The 24,086-nt window shown below is 36.9% G+C and overlaps 3 protein-coding genes and 1 pseudogene across 6 annotated transcripts; 3 read left to right on the forward strand and 1 right to left on the reverse strand.

Moving 5' to 3' along the window:
* Positions 1-1,604: 1,604 nt before the first annotated feature.
* On the forward strand, positions 1,605-4,864 carry WOX13 (WUSCHEL related homeobox 13). The gene is made up of 3 exons (XM_068488286.2): positions 1,605-1,987; positions 3,105-3,638; positions 4,398-4,864. The coding sequence occupies exons 1-3, from the start codon at positions 1,771-1,773 to the stop codon at positions 4,478-4,480; spliced, it is 834 nt and encodes a 277-aa protein (XP_068344387.1). The 5' UTR covers positions 1,605-1,770; the 3' UTR covers positions 4,481-4,864.
* Positions 4,865-6,732: 1,868 nt separating this feature from the next.
* On the forward strand, positions 6,733-9,025 carry LOC137714022 (phosphatidylinositolglycan-like protein). 2 transcript variants are annotated; one of them, XM_068453367.2, is made up of 6 exons: positions 6,733-7,015; positions 7,549-7,769; positions 8,042-8,123; positions 8,222-8,276; positions 8,384-8,551; positions 8,632-9,025. In XM_068453367.2, the coding sequence occupies exons 2-6, from the start codon at positions 7,596-7,598 to the stop codon at positions 8,648-8,650; spliced, it is 498 nt and encodes a 165-aa protein (XP_068309468.2). In that variant the 5' UTR covers positions 6,733-7,015; positions 7,549-7,595; the 3' UTR covers positions 8,651-9,025. The 2 variants fall into 2 exon arrangements, with proteins under 2 accessions (XP_068309468.2, XP_068309467.2); XM_068453366.2 differs by having other exon boundaries at positions 6,737-7,015; positions 8,384-8,522.
* A 626-nt stretch (positions 9,026-9,651) lies between these two features.
* Positions 9,652-17,164, reverse strand: LOC137709486 (DNA mismatch repair protein MLH3-like; annotated as a pseudogene). Its single transcript, XR_015956143.1, has 26 exons — positions 17,023-17,164; positions 16,752-16,883; positions 16,600-16,650; positions 16,477-16,524; positions 16,173-16,328; positions 16,016-16,073; positions 15,743-15,800; positions 15,520-15,612; positions 15,262-15,426; positions 15,158-15,173; positions 14,837-15,057; positions 14,682-14,743; positions 14,459-14,541; positions 13,348-14,303; positions 13,193-13,301; positions 12,992-13,099; positions 12,610-12,680; positions 12,272-12,466; positions 11,841-11,885; positions 11,704-11,763; positions 11,519-11,625; positions 10,938-11,018; positions 10,778-10,811; positions 10,585-10,657; positions 10,199-10,284; positions 9,652-10,083 (listed from the first exon to the last, which is right to left on the reverse strand). The product of XR_015956143.1 is annotated as a DNA mismatch repair protein MLH3-like (transcript).
* Positions 17,165-18,495: 1,331 nt separating this feature from the next.
* On the forward strand, positions 18,496-20,932 carry LOC137744477 (uncharacterized). Of its 2 annotated transcripts, none has more exons than XM_068484287.2 (2): positions 18,496-18,665; positions 19,351-20,932. In XM_068484287.2, exon 2 carries the CDS (start codon positions 19,425-19,427, stop codon positions 20,559-20,561), a length of 1,137 nt encoding a protein of 378 aa, XP_068340388.1. In that variant the 5' UTR covers positions 18,496-18,665; positions 19,351-19,424; the 3' UTR covers positions 20,562-20,932. The 2 variants fall into 2 exon arrangements, with proteins under 2 accessions (XP_068340388.1, XP_068340386.1); XM_068484285.2 differs by having other exon boundaries at positions 18,496-18,660.
* Positions 20,933-24,086: the final 3,154 nt, after the last annotated feature.

The raw sequence follows: 24,086 nt of genomic DNA on the forward strand, positions 1-24,086 counted from the left end.
AATTAAAATTTTATATTAATTTTATAACGTGGTTGACATCACCATGACGTCAGTCTTGCATCAGCTCGCCTCAGACTCTCGGGCTGTGGATTCCCGCCTCCCCTGAGCCCAATCGACCTCATGGGCTGGAGCAAGGGAGGGAGGCAATTGCAATTAAATGATCTCCGGTCCATTGAGACATCACCCCAGTGGACTTGCTCTTAACAAAAAGAAAACCCGAGTAAATTCCTCCAAACCTTTTTGTTTTACTTAATGTTATAATTTGATAGATCAAATTTTAAGGCATGTTTGATTAAAAAATAAAAGAAAACTGTTTTGTGTTGTTGAAGGTGAAAATAATTTTTGTTTTGATAAAATTTTATTAGTATTATCATTTCTAACAAAAACACACTTTTTTCAAAAGAATATTATTGGTAGATTATAAGTTCATTTGAAAGTGTTTTTAAAATGACTGAATTTTTTTTTATTAAAAAGATTTTGGAGTTCCAAAAGCATTTCAAATACTTTTCTAGGATTTACTTGCATTTTTACTAAATATTAGTTTCATAAGTATTTTTACTAAAAGCTCTTTCAACCATTTTAAAAAAGCTCCTAAACAAATTATATATCTATTAATTGCGGATTGATGTGGTAGACATCCCCCCTCCCCTCCCCGCCTCTAACCCTCGTAAAAAGAGAAGCCTTATTGGTTTGTGGTCCGCCTTTTACTTGTGGATTGATGTGATAGGTAAAATATTTCTTTTTAATTCACTGTCGTGATGGATAGTGTCGCTTAAAGTAATAATAACGTTTTGTAATGAAGTAATATAAATAACTATACATTTGCAAAAATCATCTCAATGCACATTTGAAGAAAAATTCGACTACAAGAAGAAATAATATTTTTGTCTAAATTTTCTCATGTTTATCCCTTGTGTTAAACTTATTTTTTTTTAACAAACAATATTATCTACACTAAAGAGGAAGGGGAATGGGCTAAGCTCCACAATGAACTAGTAATAATGTGGTTCAAATTCGCTTTTGGCGAAAATCCAACCTAAGATGTCTCGCTTATAAATGAAGAGAGAGACCACCAGATTATAATTCCAAGTGACATTTTACTTATATCTTTTAAATCCCTTGTATTAATCTTTTAAATCTCTTCATGGTATCTTGTTTTTTATTGATGGGATCCTTTATGATGAAATTAAGCAAATAAACACAATTAATGGGTTGCATTTTACTCAAACCTTAATGATAGGATGAGTTGTGATGCTTCAAACTTACTTTTTCATAAAGAATATCATAGGTTAAACTGGAAGGTAAATCATTTTTACCATCAATTAAAGATTTCTTAAGGATCCAAGAATTCTCTCAAAAACCATATAAAAAAAATTAAAAGAAAAAGGAACACAAACGTGAATTCTAACGTCAAAAACTCTAAAATACATGACATATATTATTAATTTTAACGGCTTGGATATGTGCCAAAAAATTCTTCAAAATTTGATGAGCGAATATGAACAAGTTTACATTGACGTACAGCGAAAGGACTGCACTAACGTACAAACATGAGAACACTGCACCAACCCACCAATTATTTTCCTTCTTTTTTTGATTTTTCAACATCCTCTGGCCCCCGTATTTTCTCTCCCTCCTTTTGTCTCCTCGCTTTACTTTCTCGTTATCTTTGTGTTCTCCCTCCTTCTTTGACAAGAATCGCTGCTTCAGTTTCTCAACACACACAGACCGAGGACTCTAGAGTCTAGAGAGAGAAATTTATAGAGAGAGATGATGGAGTGGGATAAGCAGCAACTGAAAGAGCAGCAAGAGATGGAGGGGAACGGGAATGGGAGTGGGAATAATGGGAATGGAGGAGTGATGTATGTGAAAGTGATGACTGATGAGCAGTTGGAGACTCTGAGGAAACAGATTGCAGTTTATGCCACCATCTGTGAGCAGCTTGTTGAGATGCACAAGAACCTCACTGCCCAGCAAGATCTTGCAGGTCCCTCTATTCTTCTCACCTTTCTCTTTTAGTCCTTCCAACTTTTCATTTGTTTTCAATATGGTTCTTGTTTGTGGGTTCTTTCAGTGGTCATTTTGGTTCATTTCTTTGTTTTCCGTGATTATTTTTTTCTGATTCGTTGTTTTCCAAATGAAGGATTCTTCTTTTTTAGTAATTTTTCCCCAAAGCTTTGGCCTTTTTTTGTAGTTTTCCAGTTCATTTCACGCCCGGCAGCTTGTCCTCCTTGGAGTTGAAGGCTTATCTATATTTGACATGCCACGATGACGGTTTTTCAAGCCAATCGCACTTTTATGTGTTTTAACTTTTCCACCTGGCGGTCGTTCATTTGAGATACCGCCACTTTGACATTCCAGTTCCAGGAAAGTTCTTGCGGTCTTATTTCTTGCTTTTCTTTCGGGTTACTCGCTAGGGTTGATCCTTTTTACCATTGATCTCTATCTTCTGCTGGTGTTTGTTCTAAGAATTTCATCCTCCGAGATTGGTGGCGTAGGTCACGACTTAAAGCTCCTAACTTGAGATGTTGAATTTCACTTCTTTGGGTTGCTCTGTTTGGTCAGATTTAGCTCTTTGTGATCTGGAAATTTAACTGATTCGGGTTTTTTATTTTGTACGAGTGATATTCTACCTTAAACATCCGTTCTAGTCAATATAGCTACATCTAAAAGTATATATTTTTGTATTGAAATACATAAATTGTAAAATAGAATGATATAAAATTATAAAGGACTGGAACATACTAAAAATTGTGAACAAGTATATAATGAGTGTTCATTCAAATATCCAACAAGTCTCATACAATTTATTGAAAAAATAAAATGCGAAATGGAAGTCATATATTTTCTTTTTAAGTGAGAGCCACGACCCTGGTGGTCTAAGCGCCCTTTTTTATTTTTTAAACGCCGGTGGCCAACCGTCTAGCGTCTAGGTGGTCTTACACGGAGATTTTTAGAATAATGATTAAAATATTAACTTCAATTTGTTCTGCTTTCTCATTCACTAATGCATTTTTTCAAGAAGAAGGACAATTATTAGTTTAGGGTATCTGAAATGACACCATATATGCTTTTGAACAAACCATCTGCATTTGCTTTCTCAGGAGTCAGGATGGGAAATCTGTACTGTGATCCGCTGATGACATCCACCGGCCACAAAATTACCGCCAGGCAGCGGTGGACGCCAACACCAGTGCAGCTCCAAATTCTTGAGCGTTTATTCGAGCAAGGGAATGGAACTCCAAGCAAGCAGAAGATCAAGGAGATCACCACTGAGCTGAGCCAGCACGGACAAATTTCCGAAACAAATGTGTACAATTGGTTCCAGAACAGGCGCGCTCGATCAAAAAGGAAGCAGCAAAATGCAGCATGTAACCATGCTGAATCAGAAGTGGAGACGGAAGTCGACTCACCCAAGGACAAGAAAACTAGACCCGAGGAAACGTTTCAGTCCCAGCAGCACTCAGCTCAAAGGACCGAAGATTTGTGCTTCCAGAGCCCGGAGATAAGTTCTGACCTGCATTTCTTGGATCCACATGCCACTGCGGTGGATAAAATGTTCCCGTCACACAGCGGTTTAAGAAGTTCTAGGCATTTAAGCGAAATGTCATTCTATGATGAAGTGCTAGCAAACTCAAGTAAGTTATCATATTAACTATATATTACTTCAGGCTCTTGGCTTCCCATCCAATATGTCAATAATTTATCATTTTCGCAAGATACTCAACAAGCAAACAAAATACCAACAGCTGAAAATCTAAATAGGTTCTAAGTTTGCGCACGCATATGTCTTGCAGAAGAATATTACTGATTTCCATTTCTTTCAGTTTCGTGATCTATTAATAATTAACATCATACATATGAAATTTGGAGTGTCGCATTTCCATTTTTGTATGTCGATGGAACTGAACAATGCCTTTCTGTCATTTTTCTTTGAATATCTTCAATCTTCTGCCGAATTTATGTGTTAGTATGCTCATTCACAGAATTCCTAACCTCATTCGTTTTAGCTCTCAGATTCTTACAACACCTTTCACCATGAACCAAATTAGCTATTTCTTGTTTAACCATTTATACGTTTCGTACCAGTTTGATTAGAGCTTTGATCATTCCCTAGTCTAGTGAATAGCGTAGAATGTTAGACAAATGCCGAACCCCTAAATTTGAAGTTACAAAATTGGCTAGAAACGTTTAATGAGCTAGCTACGGCTGTAATTTGATTTTTTTTTTCTTTGGATGAACAAAGACGAGGAGTGCATTTTGGTAATCGACTTGGTTAACGATGTTAAACAAGTGCTCTCCCTTTCCCTTGCTCTCTCATTTACACACATGCAAAATATGTATGGAACTTTTAAGATTTGTGAAACTCTTAACACCGATGGCATCTACTTTTTCAGGGCATGAGCTGATGACCGGAAAGATGGAAGCCGGAAATTATAGTCTTTTTCAGGAGGCAGAAGACTACGGCATGACGGGTTGACGCTCATTTGGGAATGTCCGAGTTTTTGTTCTGTTTGATGAGCTATTCTGTGAAGTAGATCCCTGAGTGAGTGAGTTTGGTCCTGCTTGAATATGGAGACATAGCAAGCCTAACCCTAGCAGAGAGCTGTGGCTCCAACTGAATTTAAATTGGAGAATGGAGAATGGAGAATGGAGAATGGAGAGTAGATAGATATAGTGATATATATATATATATATATATATATATATATATATATATATATTATGCTAGTATGACATGCAAAGTTGCTTTGGGGTTTTTGTGTTTTGAGCCTTGGCTAATCAATCTTGCTTTGTTAGTAGAATGAACAGTATATATTTTATTTTGGGAAGCCAAAAATAGATAATGTGCTTTTTTTTTTTTTTTTTTTTTTGTTGTTGGCAAAGCGATAATTTAAATAATTTTTTTTTGTGTAGAGGCAAATTTAAATCTTGGTATAAAAGGACATGCATAATATTCTTGCCAACTGGCTTCATCTGCATTTGCGTGCCGAATTTATGTTTTTATTATATCTTTGTTTGCAAGGAAAGGTTAGGTGTTTGTGTTAGTTGGGAGGATGAAATGATGGAAAAGACGACATAAAGTTTGGTCTTAAAAGAGAAAAGCCGGTCATTGTCTTTGAAATTGAAGGTTCAGTACAATCATTGCATTCACTAGCAGTGAGGGGTTTGGTGCAATTACGAAAATATGTCGATTATTTTTTACGTTAATTAACATTTAAATACTAATTTAATAAGAAATTGATTTATAAAATATAATTTAAATATATGGTATTTCTAACATTACTCTTATTCACATTTATAATGAATTATTTAAAGACTTGTATTGTCAACTCTTCGATCTCTTTCACTGTAACTACGAGTTTAATCCCCTCTTATGAAATTACGAGGAAGGCTTAAGCACATACCCTTGCTAAAATGGCGAAATGTACCAGTAACTTATAAGATGAAGGTTAGATTCGTTGACTAAGATAGTTTGTGTGCTCATTTTGAACTTGAATTTGAATATCTATTTCGCATTTTAACATAATTCAGAATATCGCTTGTATATAAACAAAAGAAAATTGATATACTCATTCAAGTTAAAAAATTTTGACAGAAAGAACAAAAAAATCAAGTTGGGGGAATTTGAGTTTAACTTAGAAATAATGACATTTGGTGTACCGAGTTACGTCTCTGTAGATTGAAAAATTTCTCGTATGTCAATAAAAATCCATTCATAACTATTATTATACTAATATAAGTTATATAACTATCGATAATTGGTTAAGGCTTATTAATTGAAATGCTCCTGAAATTGCCATGTAGTGTCAATTTACCCCTGGAACTGGTTTTGTCTCACTTTACCCCTGAAACAAACATTTTAAACTATTTTGGTCTCATTTCACCTCATTCCGTTAAAGAAATGTTAATTCAAGGGTATTTTAAATATTTTTATTTGTTAAACATCTATTTACCTCTAGTCTACAAACTAAAACAATCTTAATTTCATTTTTGACAACTATAATTCAAACCCATGACTTTTGGGGTTTGTTTTAAAATAAATTATTCAATCAATAGAAAAATTTCTGACAACAAAATCATTATATCAACTAAAATAAAGGTTACAAGTTTGTTAATTTCACTTGCAAGGCATCCATATACTGGTCAATGTAAACTTTGCACTTGAAAATACTCATTAAGACATAAAGAAAACATGATAAGCCTATTCCAAGATCTCTTTCTACCTGAAATTGGCCGAACCATAAGTTTCACCCATCAAAAAATGATCTTAGATCAGTCACACAAAATAAAATTAAAAAAAGACATTAAGTTATCTTATCCAAAGTACTTCCTACGCAAACCCCAAATTAAAAAAAAAAAAAAAAAAATCTACAGCAAATGTGCACAATTTGCAATTTCAAATTGTTGAGTCATATATTCTAATTGGCGATAGATTAATTACAATTTCGACATTAACTTACATATTTCATGCAGTGTGTAAAAAGTGAAATGTCTAACATATTTTCAATTTTAAGGTTTCTTTAATGGGATGAGATGAAGTGAGACCAAAAGAGTTTAAAATATAAATTTCATGGGTAAAGTAAGACAAAACCAGTTTTAAGTGATAAATTGAGATTAAATGACAGTTTTAGATGACATTTTAATTAATAAGCCATTGGTTAAATTAATTTTTACCATGAAAGTAATTTGTTTAATTATATGAAAATTAATATGTTTAATTAACTTTACCATCATACAACTTCCCCAGTTGGTTTGTATTATCTACACTAATTGGCAGCTGAAAGCACGAAGGTAGAGTGCTCCGCCAGCTCCAACAAGTTTCGAAAATTAGGGTTTTCAGCAGACTCACTCTTCTGATCGAACGCATCACTTCTACCTGCGCATCACAGTCGTCGTCTTCCATGATTTTACAATTAGGGTTTGCAGAAAAGGGCAGGAGGAAGAGGATTTGAGAGGCTTCTAGGCCTTGGCTCCGATCGCCATTGCTGGCTGAAAGAGGACTTCGTCTCGGGTAAGTTGATTTCGGGCACATAAAAAATTCCCAATTCAGTGCAAACTTTAAACCGTAATTGCCATGGATTCGGCATTGTGTTGGCCAATGTCAATGCAGTACCTAATCCACAGAAATCGCCAAGCTTTTATTCTTATCAATTTGTGAAAATAGGGTTTATCTTTGTAGGTTTTAATTGTTTCATGGAAAATTTGGGCAAAAATCCGGCAATGTATTTGTTGGAAATGCTTTCAAATTGTTTGATTTCGAAAATGTAGCTAAACCATTGTTTTAAAGGCGTGAGCTTTACAGTGTGAAATAAACAAACCCCTTCATGTTAAATTAAGCTTCACTGAAAGATGCAGTTGTGAGTTAGGTCAGTTGGACATCGTGCCTGCCCCGTTGCACCCTAGTTCGAAACACCCTCCCTGTATTTTAGAGTAGTTTTTAGAATATTGTTTGTAACAAGTGCTTCGCTGAATGACACAATTATCCTGAAAAAGTTTTCTTCCAACCCTGCAATGTTAGTAATTGTTTCTTTTGTGAATATGCAGATGAAGCTATAAAGGGGCGATTATATGAATCATTAGTTTGGGGGAATATGCGTTCATCTATAACTAGTTCGAAATATACGTATTTACATGACTGTAGGTGGCCTTGTGAAGCAGTTGACGTGCACCACATCATTGTAAAAAAGAGTGGTGCAAAGGGTTTCTTCAGATACTTCTTTTCTCTGGTTATTCTAGCTACCGCCTTCTATCTTTTCTTGGTTAAGGTACGCCTTTTATCCTCTTAATTTATGTCTACCAACTTATTAGGCCAACATCCAAGGCTCCAAGCTTAACTAGGAAATTAGGAACTTGAATTTAGTTTGGTTAGAGACTTTTAGTTGCCATTCACCATTGTAGGATTTCGGATTGGTTTGTTGATGAAACTTGTTCGTGATAAAAATTTTATTCTTGATTTTATGTCTGTTTTCTTTGTTATTGGTTATCTATAAATCCATCATAACTCAGGAACTCAACATAACGATCTTATGAACAACAGGAGAAATCAGTCGTCATTGTTTTATGGAGTCTCCTTTTAAATGCATTCCTTGTAAAGTTGCTTCAGAAGAGTGTTGAGAAAGGTGAGCACCCAATTGATAGTACTTTTTGTCCTCTGAACTGGTACATCCTGTATTATTTCACCTTCATGTGCTTACCTTGTTTAGTGTATTAATGACAGAGTCCGTAGTGATTATGCCAGCCTTTGGAGTTCAACTAGAAACTCACTATGTGAGGTAGCTTCTATTTTTGTTTTGTGGATATTCTTTGTTGATTAAGTTCCGTGTTTTTTCGGCTTTTCCAATAGTCTCTTTTCTTTTCCTTCCGCGTTTTACTCTTATAGTGGAAAGGTTATTCGCCGGTTTGTTCCTATGGACAAGATTTTGAAGCCTGTGCTACTAGAATGTGTGACTCCAGTTACATGTTACTGGAGCCTGTCTTTCATTGTGCACGGGGAAGCAGAATTGGTGTTAGTGTTTAAGGTACAATTCATGCTATTGATTGGCGCAAGGTATTAGGACGCATAAATGTGGTGAAACCGCCGATCTTATATTTATTATTTGGCTTTTGAAAGTTGACTTCGTTTTCCAGGACTTGCGTCCGCCTATGAAAATGTTGGTGCCCATCTGGAAGGCCTTGTGCGCTGCCACTGGTACTAAAGGAAGCTCAAACACATGTACGGAAGATGGTTGATGGAGATGATTAATTCAATTGTGTATTAGAAACCTCCATTGCTCAAGTAACGCAGAATAATTCGCAGAGCTAATGCATCCTCTTTGATCACTTAGTTGTTTAGAGTTCGGATTGATACGACTCGGAGGATGAACGGAGAAAATTTTGATTTGAACAAGATTCAAAGGGATTCCTGTTGCAATCAGTTACACAAATCACATTGTACAATCTGCTGATTTGATTAATTGTAGCCAAAATCAATGTAAATTCAAATTTTGCCCTCGTTATTTATTTGAGTTTACGCTTCTGCTTCCCCGGCCCTGTTTCTCACTTACTTTGTTATATTTGGAGCCGAATAAGGGCTGGTTTGGTATTGCTGTGCTTTGAAAAAAAGCTGCTTCTGCTGTGCTGTGAGAATAAGCAGCTGTGAAATAAAGCAGCAGAGTGTTTGGTAAACTTTTTTGTAAAAGTGCTTTTGAAAAAAAAAAGCAGTATTAGAGTGTTTGGTTAACTTTTATGTAAAACAGATGTGAAAAAAAGCCAGTTTTTCAAAGCTAGGTTTTGCAGCTTCTTGTTTTTGGCTTTTTTTCATCCAAAACTGTGAAAAAAAGCTGAAGCTGAGTGTTTACCAAACACAAAAACAGCTCCCAGCTTTTTTTGATAGCAGTTTTTTTCAGAATCACCTCAATACCAAACCAGCATTTGAGTTTTATTCGAGAGAGATGATTGAAATCGTTGTTTACCAAATGCCTGCCTTGACACCAAAGATTAGACCAACCACAAGTTGATTAAAATTCCCAGGTGCCCCATGAATATGTGTTTTCGTGAAAACCCGGAATTTACTCACACGATGAGTGATGTAGACACAAAGGAATATAAGACCCGGTGACAGCAGATTACATGACAGAATGTCGTAGCTGTTCGTAGAAACCAGACTGATTAAACGAAAATTAAAAATTGATTGATATTATGTGAAGAAAGCAAATTACATGATCAATCAAGCGCTCACACAACAGAATTATCATTCTTCTGATGAAAAGGCTCGATCATTGTTTTTTTTTTAATGGGGCATCAATTTTTGAGCGTGCTATACACTAGGTATAGAAAATGAGAACAAATTTACAGCTTGAATGTGTCAATTCCGAACAGGCAGGACCGGGCAGTATGACACTGGACCAAAATTGGATCGTCATCACTCTACCTGCTAGCCAAGTTTCAACGTCTTTCTGCACGTTCAAGACTAAGTTCATCTCGACATAAACGATGCCACAAATGATCTGCGTCATCATTCAACGATGCAATCTTAGCTATTTGCTTATGCAACGCCTCCAAGTTGACAAGTGGGGCAGTTGTTGGTCGACCATGAGCACACTGCAAAACAAATTTTTCATAGTTTTTCGATAAGCCAACATAAAAGCCTCTCCCAGGCACTACAAATTCACACTCACATCCATAAGGTGTCTCTTAGCCTCTAAAGATCACTTACTTGGAAACATAGAGAAGTCTGATTTAGCTCTTCAACAATGAGGTTACACTCGGAAGGAAGCAAGGAATCCCCAAACATAATTGCACCTAACAAGAGAAAGAGATTACATAAAAATCATAATTATTTATGTACAAGTACTAAATTCATATGTAAGAATAACATGTCTGGAAATTTGATATCAGGCATGAACTGTGTAAAGAGGTAAAAACAGTAAAAGGATATTTTGTCAGTATAATTATACCAACTCAAAGGTTGACTTTCCAGTTTCTGAATGAAAATACACTCGATGGAAAGGCCTTAATGGCACCAAGTTTAAGAATCTTTAGGTCCATATATTCGAACAAGGCTAGTTTGCCTCAAGGGAGACCCTTGAGGTTCAGATTTACCTCTGCATGCTTTAGAATTTAGGATTCCAAGAACTGATGGTGGCGTTGTGGATGATCCATCTGTACCAGCAAGCTAAAGATTTAGCAGAAAGCTGTGTCAGGCATTAGTTAATTAAAGTTGAGGAATGATAAAGAACATCGACACAAGAAGAGAGGAAAGAAGTCCTAGAATTAAAGGCACACTATACATTACCTGCTGAAGAAATTCCATAAGATCCGAGTCAGATCCCATTAATGTGAACATGTGAGAGGCAGTTTCATATCGTCATTACTTCAAACTAAACAAATGAAATAGAGATGGGTAAATGATCTTGGTTCAACATGTTTTGAACTAATAAAAAAGGTGAATGGAAGAGTTATAATTGAGAAGTGATGGGTGCTTCACCCCAATAAGTTTGACAGCTGTTGGCTGCCTGTGGAGGAGATTCAAATTCCTGCCAAAAATGGTTAAATCCCAAAATTCAGGGTACACGAACAATAATGTCTCAGAAAATACAATACAATTTCATAAATGAACCATGTAAGTAGTGTCTAACGTATCATGTTTTTGTAACACCAAGCATGAAAAGCAAGATGAGGTAAAAGAAGCAACAACATTTAATAGATGAATACATACCAGTGAAATCAAACACTAGTACATGCACGTTAGACGCCGATTCATAACACAATTGTGTAACCGAAAACTCAAGATTGCTATTACAAGAATTTCAAATCCTTAGGTGCAGCCCAATATTCTTGTAGAGTTTATCTATCGACACTCAAATTAGCAATGCTGAAGCCTATGAAGTTAGTGTTATATTCATAACTTCATAATACTCGACACTGGCTGTAGTATCATACTCTTTTGTAAATGATAAATTGTTATTCATTAAGAAATTTTTCTTTTTGGTCAATTATTCAATAAGAAATATGCCGGGTAAGTCACGGAAAATACCTCTTGAAGGACCCTGAACCTTCAGCAAGTGTGTTTCAGAGCCAACCCCACCCTTCAACTGGTTTAGCATAGTTATACAGTAACTGGTAGCCAATCTCTGGCAGCACCTGAATTATGATTATAAGAACCAAAGAGTCAAGGAATGCAACCATTAAACTTCATTTAGCATCAGATACACTACAGACCAACTCTTGTTCAACATCCAGAAAAGTAATCACCTTTGCTTCTCCTTCTCCAGATAACACCTAGGTAGTCCAACTAGTCACGTAAGCCAAAGTAGCAATATCATTTCCAACAGTTTAAACAGGAAAGATGCTAATACCTTCTGACGCAACTCCTCCAGCTGAATCCTTTCATCTGCAGCGTGCTGTAGAAAAGAATTGCGGTCAAAGTTAGAACTCCAGCTACACTCGTGTGCAATTGAGACTTAGTATGAATGTAGCCAAAGTTTTATGAACAGCTGCATGTACCACATATTTACGCTTATGCATCTATTTTGAAGACATACAATTCTTTCTCATTCTGATAAAGTTTTTAAATGACCAAGATTTTCATATATCCTAAGTCTATTTCCTCCTCTCTGAAGGCCACTTTTGGGTAAGTAAAGAACGTGATCAGATACCTATTGCCTTAATCTATAAGCGTGGAGGTGCCCCTTATTTTTAACAAGAAAATTAGTGCTGACTTACAGAAGAGCACAAGTCCCAAACCAAAACTTAAATACCACCCTGAAAAAATATACAACAAACGGACCTGGTCAATAACAGCAAGTGTAGTACCGGCCATAACTGCAATATATTTCTTATCCACCTGCCGAAGAACTCTGCAATCACTGAGGCAGTTCTTGTTGATAGATTGAGGAACTAACGAGTCAGCTGAGAGATGCAAGAATCCAGAAGAGATGTCAAGTATGTTTTGATCATGAAGAGCTTGTGTTTTACTTGAGTTCTGCATTATAAAAAAATTACATTTATAATTACAAGTTGATTAAGTGGATGCAAACTTTTGTGGCAAACAAGTATAGCGATGATCCCATCTTGACTCTCTAGCAACAACTATCCATATACACACACACACATATCATTACTCACCATGACCTGGGGACAACAATTCCTCCATTTAGTCCCATGGTTCAGGGAATCTTGATCCTTGGAGATAAATTCTGAAACAGGGCAAGGATTAGCTAACATTATTTTGTCCAATAAATGATAACGACGTAATTTTATATAATAAGCATTCAAGTATTGATTGCACTTGGTGCATAATTAACATACAAGATACTGGCCAATAAGTATTGCGGTCTAGTGGTATTCCTTTTCACTTGTAAGTGAGAGGTCTTAGGTTCGATTCTCGCCAAAGGCGAATTTGAACCTCATTATTGCTAGCCCATTGTGAGGCTAAGCCAAACCCCCTCCCCCTTACTGTAGATAATATCGTTTGTTCAAAAAAAAAAAAAAAAAACATGCAAGATACCTTTAATTGGAGCAGTAGCTTGAATCTCAGACCATGTGGACTGTTCAAACATTTCAACTTCGTTACTCTTGTTTACACCAGCCTCTATATCTTGAGATTTCTCAATATCTGCTCTGAAAGAAAATTTGACAGTTGAGAGGATAAAGTCAATAAATTAAAAGAAAATATGATGTGACGGGAAAATAATTGAAGTTCAAGTACCTGGTGTCTCTAGTGGGAAATCCTCGACAGAACTTGGCTTCAAATTTAGATGGTAACCACCAGAAGGTTGATGGAGATCCTTCATCTTGCTAACTTCTTCACAAAAGGTGTATTAGCTAGTCTGAATCGATATCAGCTACCGAGGTTTAATAATGCCCGTCAACTGCATTAATATCAGAGACAGGTTCAAAATCCAAATAGGTGTTTTGGGATAGGGAGGTCAAAGCGCACCAATCATTATTTAAGGTCTTTTGGCAGGAACCAACTCTACATCAATAACCAAACTTTCTTCATAAAACAGCTCCTCATAGTGTGGGAGTGACTTTATTAAAGGTCTTGACGAAGAATCGAACTCTGTAGGCAGGTCAAATTTTGTTACAAATCTGGTTAAGGGCCGAGCGGTAGATTCCTCTTCTGGCCACAAAGTCCTTGAAAAGAAATCAAAACCCTTGCTGCCATCACTTTCTGGAATTTGTACACTGTTATAAGATCCGCCCTGCCTTCTCTTGTTCCGAAGCCATCATTTTGATATCTGGACCCATCATCCACACACAAATCCCTCTCGTATAGAAACCTTTCTTTTGAGGAACAATTCTTGAGGAACGGCTGTACTAAATACTCTACACCGCTATCAAATTCACGATGATCATAAGATACTCTACTAGTTGCTGAATCAATGCCAACACTGGAATCAACTTTAAAGGGTTCATCTTGCCATTCTGAGCTAAAGATATTGTCCTCCACATTACTGGATCTTTCTGCACCACTGGATCTATTCTCAAGGATATAATCTTCATCAGAGAAACATTTGATATCTGACTTCCAAAAATGGTCTTCCTTCTTTTGAGTTGTTGTTACCATGCATTTGTCTAGAGTATCATCCCATGATTGAAAAGAATATGCAGTATGAGAACTAAATTCAATCCCAATATTTGCCCTTGGAAATTGAAGGCTTCAGTATATTCAAATGGCTTTCTGACGTATCTCTTCTGAGATGTATGGTTGTCTTCTTGAATTAACATATCCAAAAGGTCGGGAGAAGCCTGACAACTTTTCCTGCTCTTTCTTTTCCCGAACTTAGAGAGTTCTGACAAATCTCCATCGAGTAAATCTAGCAAGAGAAAGGATATGAGCCAAGGAAAAACTGAACCAAAGTAACATCTTTTAACTCCATAGCACAAAAATGAATTGAAGAAACTAAAAGATGGGACACATATTCATTTCACAGTGTCAAATGAAAATGGGAAAAAAAATTCTGTTCCTTACGTTCATCTGCAGATTTAATGTTGCCACCTTTCTTCCGCATTTGTTCTTCTTCTAAAATATCACCTCCATGACAACCAGATTCCCTAGAAATATCCTAGAGGTTAATACGCTTTTAAAAAAACATTATACCAAAATAATGTTCCATTAATATGTCTTCACACCAACAAAAGTGAAAGAAGCTCTCAGAAACAAGCCAGGGGTAAAGGTGTATGTACCATCAGGCATCTTTTTCGTCCAGAAGTTCTTAATGGCATTATCAATAAAGGCAAGTACCTGAACCCAATCCTGGCCAAAGTGAAGAAGTGAGAGAAGAACAAGAAGCATAAACATTCAGCAGATCGTATATGATCACAACTCAAAGTAAAAAAGGAAAGTTACCTTAAACTCCACATATGTCTTTGATAATTCAAAGGTTAAATCATAGAATGTTTGGGGACAGCTTAAATTCAAAACATAAGCTGTGAATGCCTTAGGCCTACTTCGCTTCCCATTTTTAGACCCATCAATAGCCTTCCCTGGATCCCAGAATTGAAAACTATTAACCAGCTGATTAAGCAATTTATGAATTGGCCCTTTGCAAACGAACCGTGAGTTAATATCTGCCAGTGTCAAGGTCAAGAACAAAATATAACTCATCTCTGACCTAACACACTCCTTCTATAACTTGGTAAATATTCTCCAAAATATGGACATGGATACAGACATACTGGAAGGCCTGCAAAATAGATGTTTCAAGAATAAGAAACAAGGATACTAATATTTAAAAAAGTACAAAATAATCTACATCATTCATATAAATCTACCTTATCAGCAAGGTTATTGCAAGGAGTAGGAAGTATCCAGAAAGTTCTAATCTGCCATCACTTATGTTCAATTCATGAAGAGCATTGGAGACCTCAGTCCCAAAAGTCCTTTTCAATAGTATCAAGGGAGAGGGAGAAGGAATTGTACGAAGAAGCTCATCCTCACTACATACATAGTGGTGTAAGCAAGTTAATAAAGAAATAAATGAATAACAACAACTGTACATTTTTCAACAAGAAAATGTGTTTAGAAGAAACCTTTCAATGTCTACAACTTTGAAGGAAACATTTGAGTGCACAAGGGCGATCCGATGTACACATTTGTTGACAAAGTGCAATACTTTCTTGGGGCTTCCAGTTTGTAATGGAAATTAAAAGGCAGATCAACTCAGTTTATTTCATTGCACTACCATGTTTAAGGCAGCTGAAAGCAATCTTATATAAACCACATAAAGAAAACAAAATGGTTCAGGACTGGCACCTGGATTGCATGTACTTCCTCCGAACTGGTTGATTGTAAAACAGATCACGAACAACAACTACAAGGACAACCAAGTGATTAATCAAATTCTTAATGTAGGTGGAATTATCCAGGGAAAACGCCAATAAGCATTTATCCTGGTAATGTAACAGAACCCATCAAAGTGCTCATGGTTGATAACCTTCAATGAAATCATTTCCATAAACAAAGATGCAACATTAGAAAGTTTGACAAGCTTATATCAAGACAATAGGAACAGTAATAGGTCGGTACCTGTAGTACCCACATCCTTCCTGTTATCATCTATTCCAAGATACAAACATTTCCATCCCTATGAAAAATAGAGGAAAAGTCAACCAGAGAAAAACTTGCACAAAGGCCTAGAGCAATTCTGTTATGAACAACACCCAAAACAGTAACAAGCACAGACCTTCATAACTTTTCGATACCCATTTGCTCTCCCAGAAGCTTTCGTCAAGATTTCTAACAATGGCACGTTGGAAATTGAAGCCAACGCTTCTCCTTGGAAACCAAAGCTCCCGGTTGTAGCATTTGCCTCAGTAGAACAATCAAACTTTGAAGTCGCCGTTTACAACAAAATATAGCACACATCATTTATGACTGGCTACCAAAGTCACACAATATACACCAATCCAAGTCAGGCAAACTATAGTTCACTATCGTCTAGTATCATCGACTATAAAAGCATTAAAAGGGAAAATGAGAAGTTTACCATATCTTTCTCCCACCAGCACCAATCCATCACGAGTAATCCCGCGTCCTTCAAGTAACATTAACAAAATTTATCCAAGGCACGAAAAACGGAACATTCTGTAGATTATAACCGAAAGAGGAAGATCAGCACTGACCATCATATAGCATGTCCCAACACCTACGAAAACCGATACCTGAGACCATAAACAAACAGTTGTGAAGCTAATTAACTTTTTTGCCATCGTTACTACTTAAAACGACTTAATTACACATTTAAATGGCATAAAGCAATTACCTTCGTTGCGCCGGCATCCAAGCTACTGAAAATCAGCTCCTCCACAACGCTAGTCAGGTCGTGCAGAACAACTCCAGAGCGCATCGAGCTACGCACCGCCCCCGGCAACGGCTTTACGCCCCTCATCGAGACCTACAACGACGACAATTTCCAATCATTTAACTTACAGAAAACGAAAAATTGTTACCTTCTTCAATTTTCCCGCACTTTCTCGGCAACCAAACAGAGACGAGGAAAATGTATTGGCGAATTGAAATGCTCCGTAGCTTACCTGAGAGAACGAAATCGGAAAATTAGGGGTCTGGGCTTTAGGTAGGACGACGTCGTTTGGATGATCAGACGACGGTTCGGAGCTCACCCACTTCGCGGGTTTGGGAAAAAAAAAAAAAAAAAAGGCGGTTCAGTGTCAGACTGTAGTTAACTGAATCTTTAACCGCCGTTTGCGCGTGTGACGACCCGTGAAGTTTGAGCGGGCTTTGATAATCTTACACGCAGCATGGCCTACGTGAGTCACAGTTGGAACGTCGTTGGCTGATAGTAGCAACCCTAACACGTGGCGCTTGAGGGGTATATGTCTGCTTCTATTTATTTTATAGGCGGTCTCCAGATCCCTTTCATCAAATCTACCAAATCAATCAATTTGGACTTTTAAAATTTGATTCAACGATTATAAATATAGGATCTTTTTAAAAATTATAATAACTTTAATCGTTAAATTAAATTTAAGAGTCTCAATTAAGTGATTGGATAAATTTGATAAAAGGGATCCTTTCCTTTTATAGAAGACTGATGGGCGACATGTCAAAGTATTCCGCAGGTAATGTAATTCACAGATTCAAGCAGTCGTTATCCTTTTCACTTGAAGTTGATGTCTTCAGGTAAATTACGAATCTACCCCTATATTTATTTATGTTCATATAAGATAAATAGATATATATTTATTAAATAAGAGTAACACTAACCAAGTTCTTTGTGATAAAAATAAATATCTAAATTAATAAATAAGAGTAACACTCTCCATGTTAAAAATTAAAAAAAAATAGGACATGGGTAGATGAGTAATTTACTTAAACCAAACATGCTCAAGATTAAGTTTAGTTAGTATCCAATGTCCATCAAGTTAGGATTTGGACAATACAACATTATTCAATACAAAATTCAATTAACCACCACCTAAAACAAAAATCAGTCATGATTACATTACATACCCTTTCAACAAAAAAAAAGAGGGACTAAACCCTAAATCAACCAAAACCTTACTAATCTATCCAAGTCGGTCCAATCCAAATTACTCACTGCTAATCAGGTCGCCCAATCACTTGTAACTCAGTTGGTTAAGGTTCGAGTTTGAATCTATTAAAAAAGAAAACTAATTAATTCGGTTAATAACAAACTTGAGAAAAGATGAACTTGGCATTCATAAATGAATTAATATTAGTCCATAAATTATCTGTTATCTTACAATTTAATGTTAATTTTTTGTTCGATTCCAATATTATAAAATATGTGTCAAAAACATAAAGTGACAAAATTTTTATAAAGAATCTCACTTTTAAGACATTGTTTAACATTTGTCATGGAATGAATAAGCAAAAGCATGAATGCATGGTGATGCCATGGTGGCATGAGATGACGAGAAAGTGAGTAAATTGGGGGTAAAAATAAGAAATAAAAATGGTGGGTTTAATTGTGGGGATTTTGGGATTCTAGAACCAGAACCAGAACCAATCGAAATTATATATACATATATATATATATATAAGGGGAACAAACAACATCTTCCATTTTTCTTCCACCACCCTGATTTTTCTTCCACCTCTCTCCCCCTCTCTGAAAACCCTAATTACAGCTCTGCCGTTTTATCTCTCTCCTTTGTCTCAAGGAGACGATACAAATTTTTAGCAATAAGGTCAGGTATTTTTTTTGCTTGCCCTCCTGTCTCTGTTCTGATCATTTTGTATTGAATTTTGATAGAATTATCGGTAATGGCAGTTGAAACTTGCATTGATTTGTTGAATTCTAGTGAATTGAGCTTTGTGGGATTACGGATTGGTTCGGATTATTGTCCGTTTGTTTGCCTGCTTCCGATCTTGTTTGTTTGATTAATTTGAGTTGGTGTGTTTGAATTTTGCTGTGATTGTGATGCTTATGATTCAGCTGCCTTGTTGTTGTTGTTGAATTGTTGGATGCGGTTTTGATTAAGTTTCGTTTGTTTCTCGGGAAAATTTTGAGGGTTGGATAAGGGCAAGGTAATTTGTGGTTTTCCGGTTGTTTTTCATTATCTTAAGTTACTAGGATGATTGAGGAAGAAGAAGGGAACTCAATTTAGCTATGTAAATTCCCAGGACTTAGTCGAGGTTATTGTGGTTTAAGTTTTATTGAAAATTTAAGCCACCAATTTGTGTATTTTGATTTGAAGTTCCTTTCTTTTCATCCGGGTTTTTTCACCAGTAAACAAACGATTTGTGTATGTTGATTTGATTTCGGATTTGGGTTTAGTAGGCCTTAGTAGGCCGCAACATTTTTAGGGTTTTTCTATTTGGGTAATCAAGTACTTGTCTTTTCATCGAAACTTGATTTAATTCTTATTGTTATGTAGATGGTGTGGTCATTTCCCCTCTGTGGAGAGTAATTATCATTGCAGTGTAAAAGGGGTATACTGGAAGCGTACCGATGGAGGCAAACATCTGTGATGTCAATCATTTGGACGCTGATGTCCTTCTGCCTCCACGAAAGCGTCTGCTTGCTGGATTGAAGAAACAGAGTCCGGAGGGTGATAGTGCTGCATGGCTGTCTCTAGTTGCTACTTCAGCTGCAGCTGCAGATTCAGCATCAGCTTCGGCTTCTGCATCTTCTTCTTCTTCTTCTTCGCATTCTTCAAGTGAATTTAACACTCGCCTCAACAGTATATTGAGTTCTCATAACTCTAATCTTTCGCCCGAGGAGCTGGTAGAGGTCTCGAATTCGGCTGCTGCTGCTGCAGCGAAGGCTGCAGAGGTTGCGAGAGCTGCAGCTGAGGAAAAAGCTGCAATAGCTGCAAAGGCAGTGGCTGCAGCGAAGACTGCTTTAGATTTGGTTGCCTCTTTTTCCGAAGAGGCAGCAGGCAAGGAAAAACACCTGAAAAAGAACAAGCTGAAGAAGCATGTTCCAGTTCAGCTCTTGTACAAAAAATACCAACCAATTGAAAATTGTAAGAAGGACGAAGAGTTGGCCCGGAAATTGCACAGAGCTATAAATAGCTCTCCGAGAATTACGAAGAATTCATCAAGTGCTGACGGCAAGGGTCATAAACACAAGAAGCCTAAAATTTCACATGGTTCCGAGAAAGTTAGGGTTCCCAATGGGGTAATTGTATTGGAACAGAACCCAGCATATACTTGCAATGGACATTCTGTAGCAGATAAGGTCAACGTTGAAGGCACCATCCAAGACGTGTACGAAAATGGTGGACCTGATAGAGTTGGTCGAATGGAGATGGATAATGGAGAAGCAGAATCAAGTCGTACGAAGGAGAAAAATTGGGATGGTGCGAGTACCACCGGTAAAAAGAGGGGAAGAGTGAAGCTAAAAAAGTTGCCGTTGAGCAATTGCACCTTCAGGGATCAAGCAAATCTGAAAGAAGATACGGATGCAAGAGGCTCCCCATTGATTGACATGAACATGGGTAACCCTACTGCCGCAAAGAAGCCTTTGTTCCCTGTGGAGTCTTCTGCCGATAGTATGCTGCCAATTGAAGCCACACCGGTGTGGAAATGCAAGGATTTCAAGACTCCGGCGTGCATGAATCAAAACAAAGTCATGCAATCTTGATGTCGAAACGATATTGTTGTGACAGGTGAGGTATGAGGTAGGATTGGATAGCTGAGGTAGGATTCACGATTTCACGTCTTATAGAAAACGGCCTTATTTCATTACCCTTTTTTCTTCTGCTCCTTCTGGGTTTGTAATGAACTTGAAACTGACTACTTGTAAATTTAGATGTTACATTACTTGCATCCGTCGTGGTTTACCCGCTCGTCTGAATCGCCTGTTGCTCGTGAAGCTGAGATAACAGGGATGCAATTAGAATGTCCAGTGTTTTGTTGATATGTTGCACAATAATTACTGCTGGTGTGCTCATAGATGTAAACAACTCTCATTGTCTTTGGTAATTATATTCATTTGAAATTTTTACTGTCTGAGATTGTTGTTTCATGAAACTAATGAAGTGGGTTAATTCTTTCCATGAATGGGGTAAATTCTTACAGTAATTATGAAGTGGGGGTAAATTCTTTCCATAATTGCAGAGCATTTATCATGAAATCAATGAACTAATCCTCTGTGATCTGCTACGTTAGGTACTTTGCTGTTGATGATCCGATCTTGGAGATGCTGTCGGAAATCGGAATATAAAAAAGAACAATGATTGTCCTTCGATTAATGTTAAACCCCTGTTTACTTTTTATAATGGAGGTGTTTAATAGTGATCTCATTTAGGTTTGGCCTTAAACGAGTTGATTAGAAAAGACGGTCGGTTCTCGACATTTGGCAGTATCAGTTTTCGGCAACTGAACTTCGTATGATACATACTTTTTTCCGGTTACATTGAAGGAATTCGAACCCTAAATTCATCATGAAAGCAGCAATTTAAACATTGTCTTGTTTTTCATATTACAATGAATGAAAATTTTAGAACAGATCGAGATTTATAACTATGAACCCTTAACCAATAATTGAATGACTAAAGATTTAATAGTTATGAATATCGATTTACATTATCAGCCAGTCTATGCTAAAAAGGAAAATTCCATATTGAACTAGTAGTACAGTTCCACACTGTGGGATTCTCTTCCTTTCAAAATTTTCTCTCCTTCAATCTCCTCCTATTTGAACAGTCGGTCACGATTAGCAACATCTTGTTTTGATTTCTTTTTTTTATTTATAGAAAGATAAAAATGAAAGTGAAAGAGAAATAAAGGGGATGAGAGAGGAGAAAATAACTAAAACTAACCTTAAAGAGCAAAACTAAAATACTTCTAAAACGCCTAAAATAATATTATACCAACCAATCCAACAGCCACCTAAATCTCAAAAAAATATTGGGCAGGAGCTCACTGGAGAGAGCTGAGTTCGGGGTGTGGCATCCACCCGCCAGAGAGGAACTCAAATGTAGGTGTTTCATTTACTGGCGAGTAAGATGTAGGAAGATTTTCACTTTGAAAATTTCTAGTATGTTTGGGTACATTTTAAACATTGAGATTTTCAATTGTTAGTGTTAACACTCAAATTGTAAGGTTAACAAACTTAACTAAATGGCCTTGCATGATGAGCTAAAATTAAATGGACTCAAGGATACAAGTGGCTTACTCCTCAAAACTAGACTACATCCACTGTGTTGCTTTTAATATATTGATTTCAAGGCTAAATAGTGCTCGGCTAATACATTAACTCTATTCTCTCTGATTCGTCTGACCCCCATAATGGAGGTCTCTACCCCTTTATATAGGCCTTACCCTCTTGAGGTCTCTCAAACTGACGTTCAATGTGTCAACCACTTGTACTAGCTTACTGACAACTTTTCACCTATTTGGCCATGCCTTCGTCAGCGAAGTGACATTCTAGCAATCAGATGACACGTCTTTTTAAGACCCAAGTGGCTCGAGCATCCCACTCGAACCTCAGTTACTCTACCTCGCTTTGCTAGGCACTACCCCAATTGCCCTTACGTCCCATCCTAGGTCTCTACTGTTGTTTGCACGTTGTTGAATGGTATGAGTAGCACTTGAGTAGTTATGTCCTTGAAGACTTGTGGCATAAAGCTGTCAACATGCCCACGTGTTTTGCATGGTCAGGTAATCCTTCTTTTGTCCTGGTTAGCCTAAGCACTAGGGTTGGCCCTCTTCAAACTCTATAGGCCTTGGGCTTCTTGGTCTTTCCTAGGCTTATGTCATTGGGTGGGCCTAAAAGGGCCAGCGTTAACAGTTAGATCCTTAATCAACAACCTAGTAATCGGACCTAACAGCAAGGGCTGGTTTGGTATTGCTGTGCTTTGAAAAAAAGCTGCTGTGAGAATAAGCGGCTGTGCTGTGAGAATAAGCGGCTGTGAAATAAAGCAGCAAAGTGTTTGGTAAACTTTTTTGTAAAAGTGCTTTTGGAAAAAAAAAGCAGTATCATAGTGTTTGGTAAACTTTTTTGTAAAACAGCTGTGACTGTGTGAAATGACCAAAAAGGGTATATTACTAGATGTACATTATTATAAGAAAATCACAATTAGGGCCAAAACTAGAAACGAGAGAAACCGGCCAGTTACCTGCTGCATTATCCTTCTTTCCATTTTTCAGAAACATCGCCTTGTAACTTTTATAATCCAGTATCTTCTTTCCCACTACATTCTGCTTCTGGCTCTTCCCTACTTCCCTATTCCGCAGCTCCATTAACGACGATGCCGAATTTCCGCAAACGTTAGCAACGCAGAAGAATTTGGCGCCCAATTTCAATTTTCTGGCAGTAATCGGAGAATGCTAGGGTTTCTACTTTCGAATTTCCGACGAGAAAGTGAGATATTTTCCGAGAAAATTCGAGGGATGTGAAAGAAAAAGGAGAGGCGGCCCGGTTGGTTTTCTGCTTTTTTGATTTTTTTGGTGACAGAATTAATCATTCATTAAACGTGTACACTGTTCACCCGTGTGTGGGTGAAAATAAGCTGCTTTTGGAAGCTGCTATTTGCAGCTTCTTGTCATCCGCTGGTTTTGGGCTTTTTTTCACCCTCAACTTTGAAACAAAGCTGTTTTTCAAAGTTTACCAAACACCAAAAATTTTCATAGCTTTTTTTCATAGTAGCTTTTTTTTTAATCACCTCAATCCCAAACAGGCCCTAAATGGATATATTGATAGAGCATCTCCAGTAGAAAGATGCAAATCCAAAATATCAACATCACATTTATATTCATTCTCCAATGGTTATCTTCTAAAAATGGATAAAAAAAAATATTTATATTTACATTTTATTTTACTCATTCTACCTTCCACACTTCATGTTAATTTATATCTTTTACTCATCTTCAACTCATTCAATCCAACGCCAAAAATTGAGAAAGTGTTGAAAATTAAAATAAGTGTTTCAATAAATCGCCCTATAAATATTTTACTCATTCGTTATAAAGCTTTTCAGCCGACATTTTGCATCTCCGTATCCCTAACGTATACTAAAAATTAAAAAACCATGATGTCAGTACATTGCCATAGTTAATAGTTTCAGAAGTTGCTGTTGTACGTCTGCAGTAACAAAAGACAGAGGCATGAAACCTTTATATTTCCGAAGTGGGCCCGCTGTATGTTGGGGGCAGTGGCCACACT

Source organism: Pyrus communis, chromosome 15 (assembly GCF_041283825.1).
Source record: "Pyrus communis isolate YQ-2024b chromosome 15, ASM4128382v1, whole genome shotgun sequence".
Taxonomy (NCBI): Eukaryota; Viridiplantae; Streptophyta; class Magnoliopsida; order Rosales; family Rosaceae; genus Pyrus; species Pyrus communis.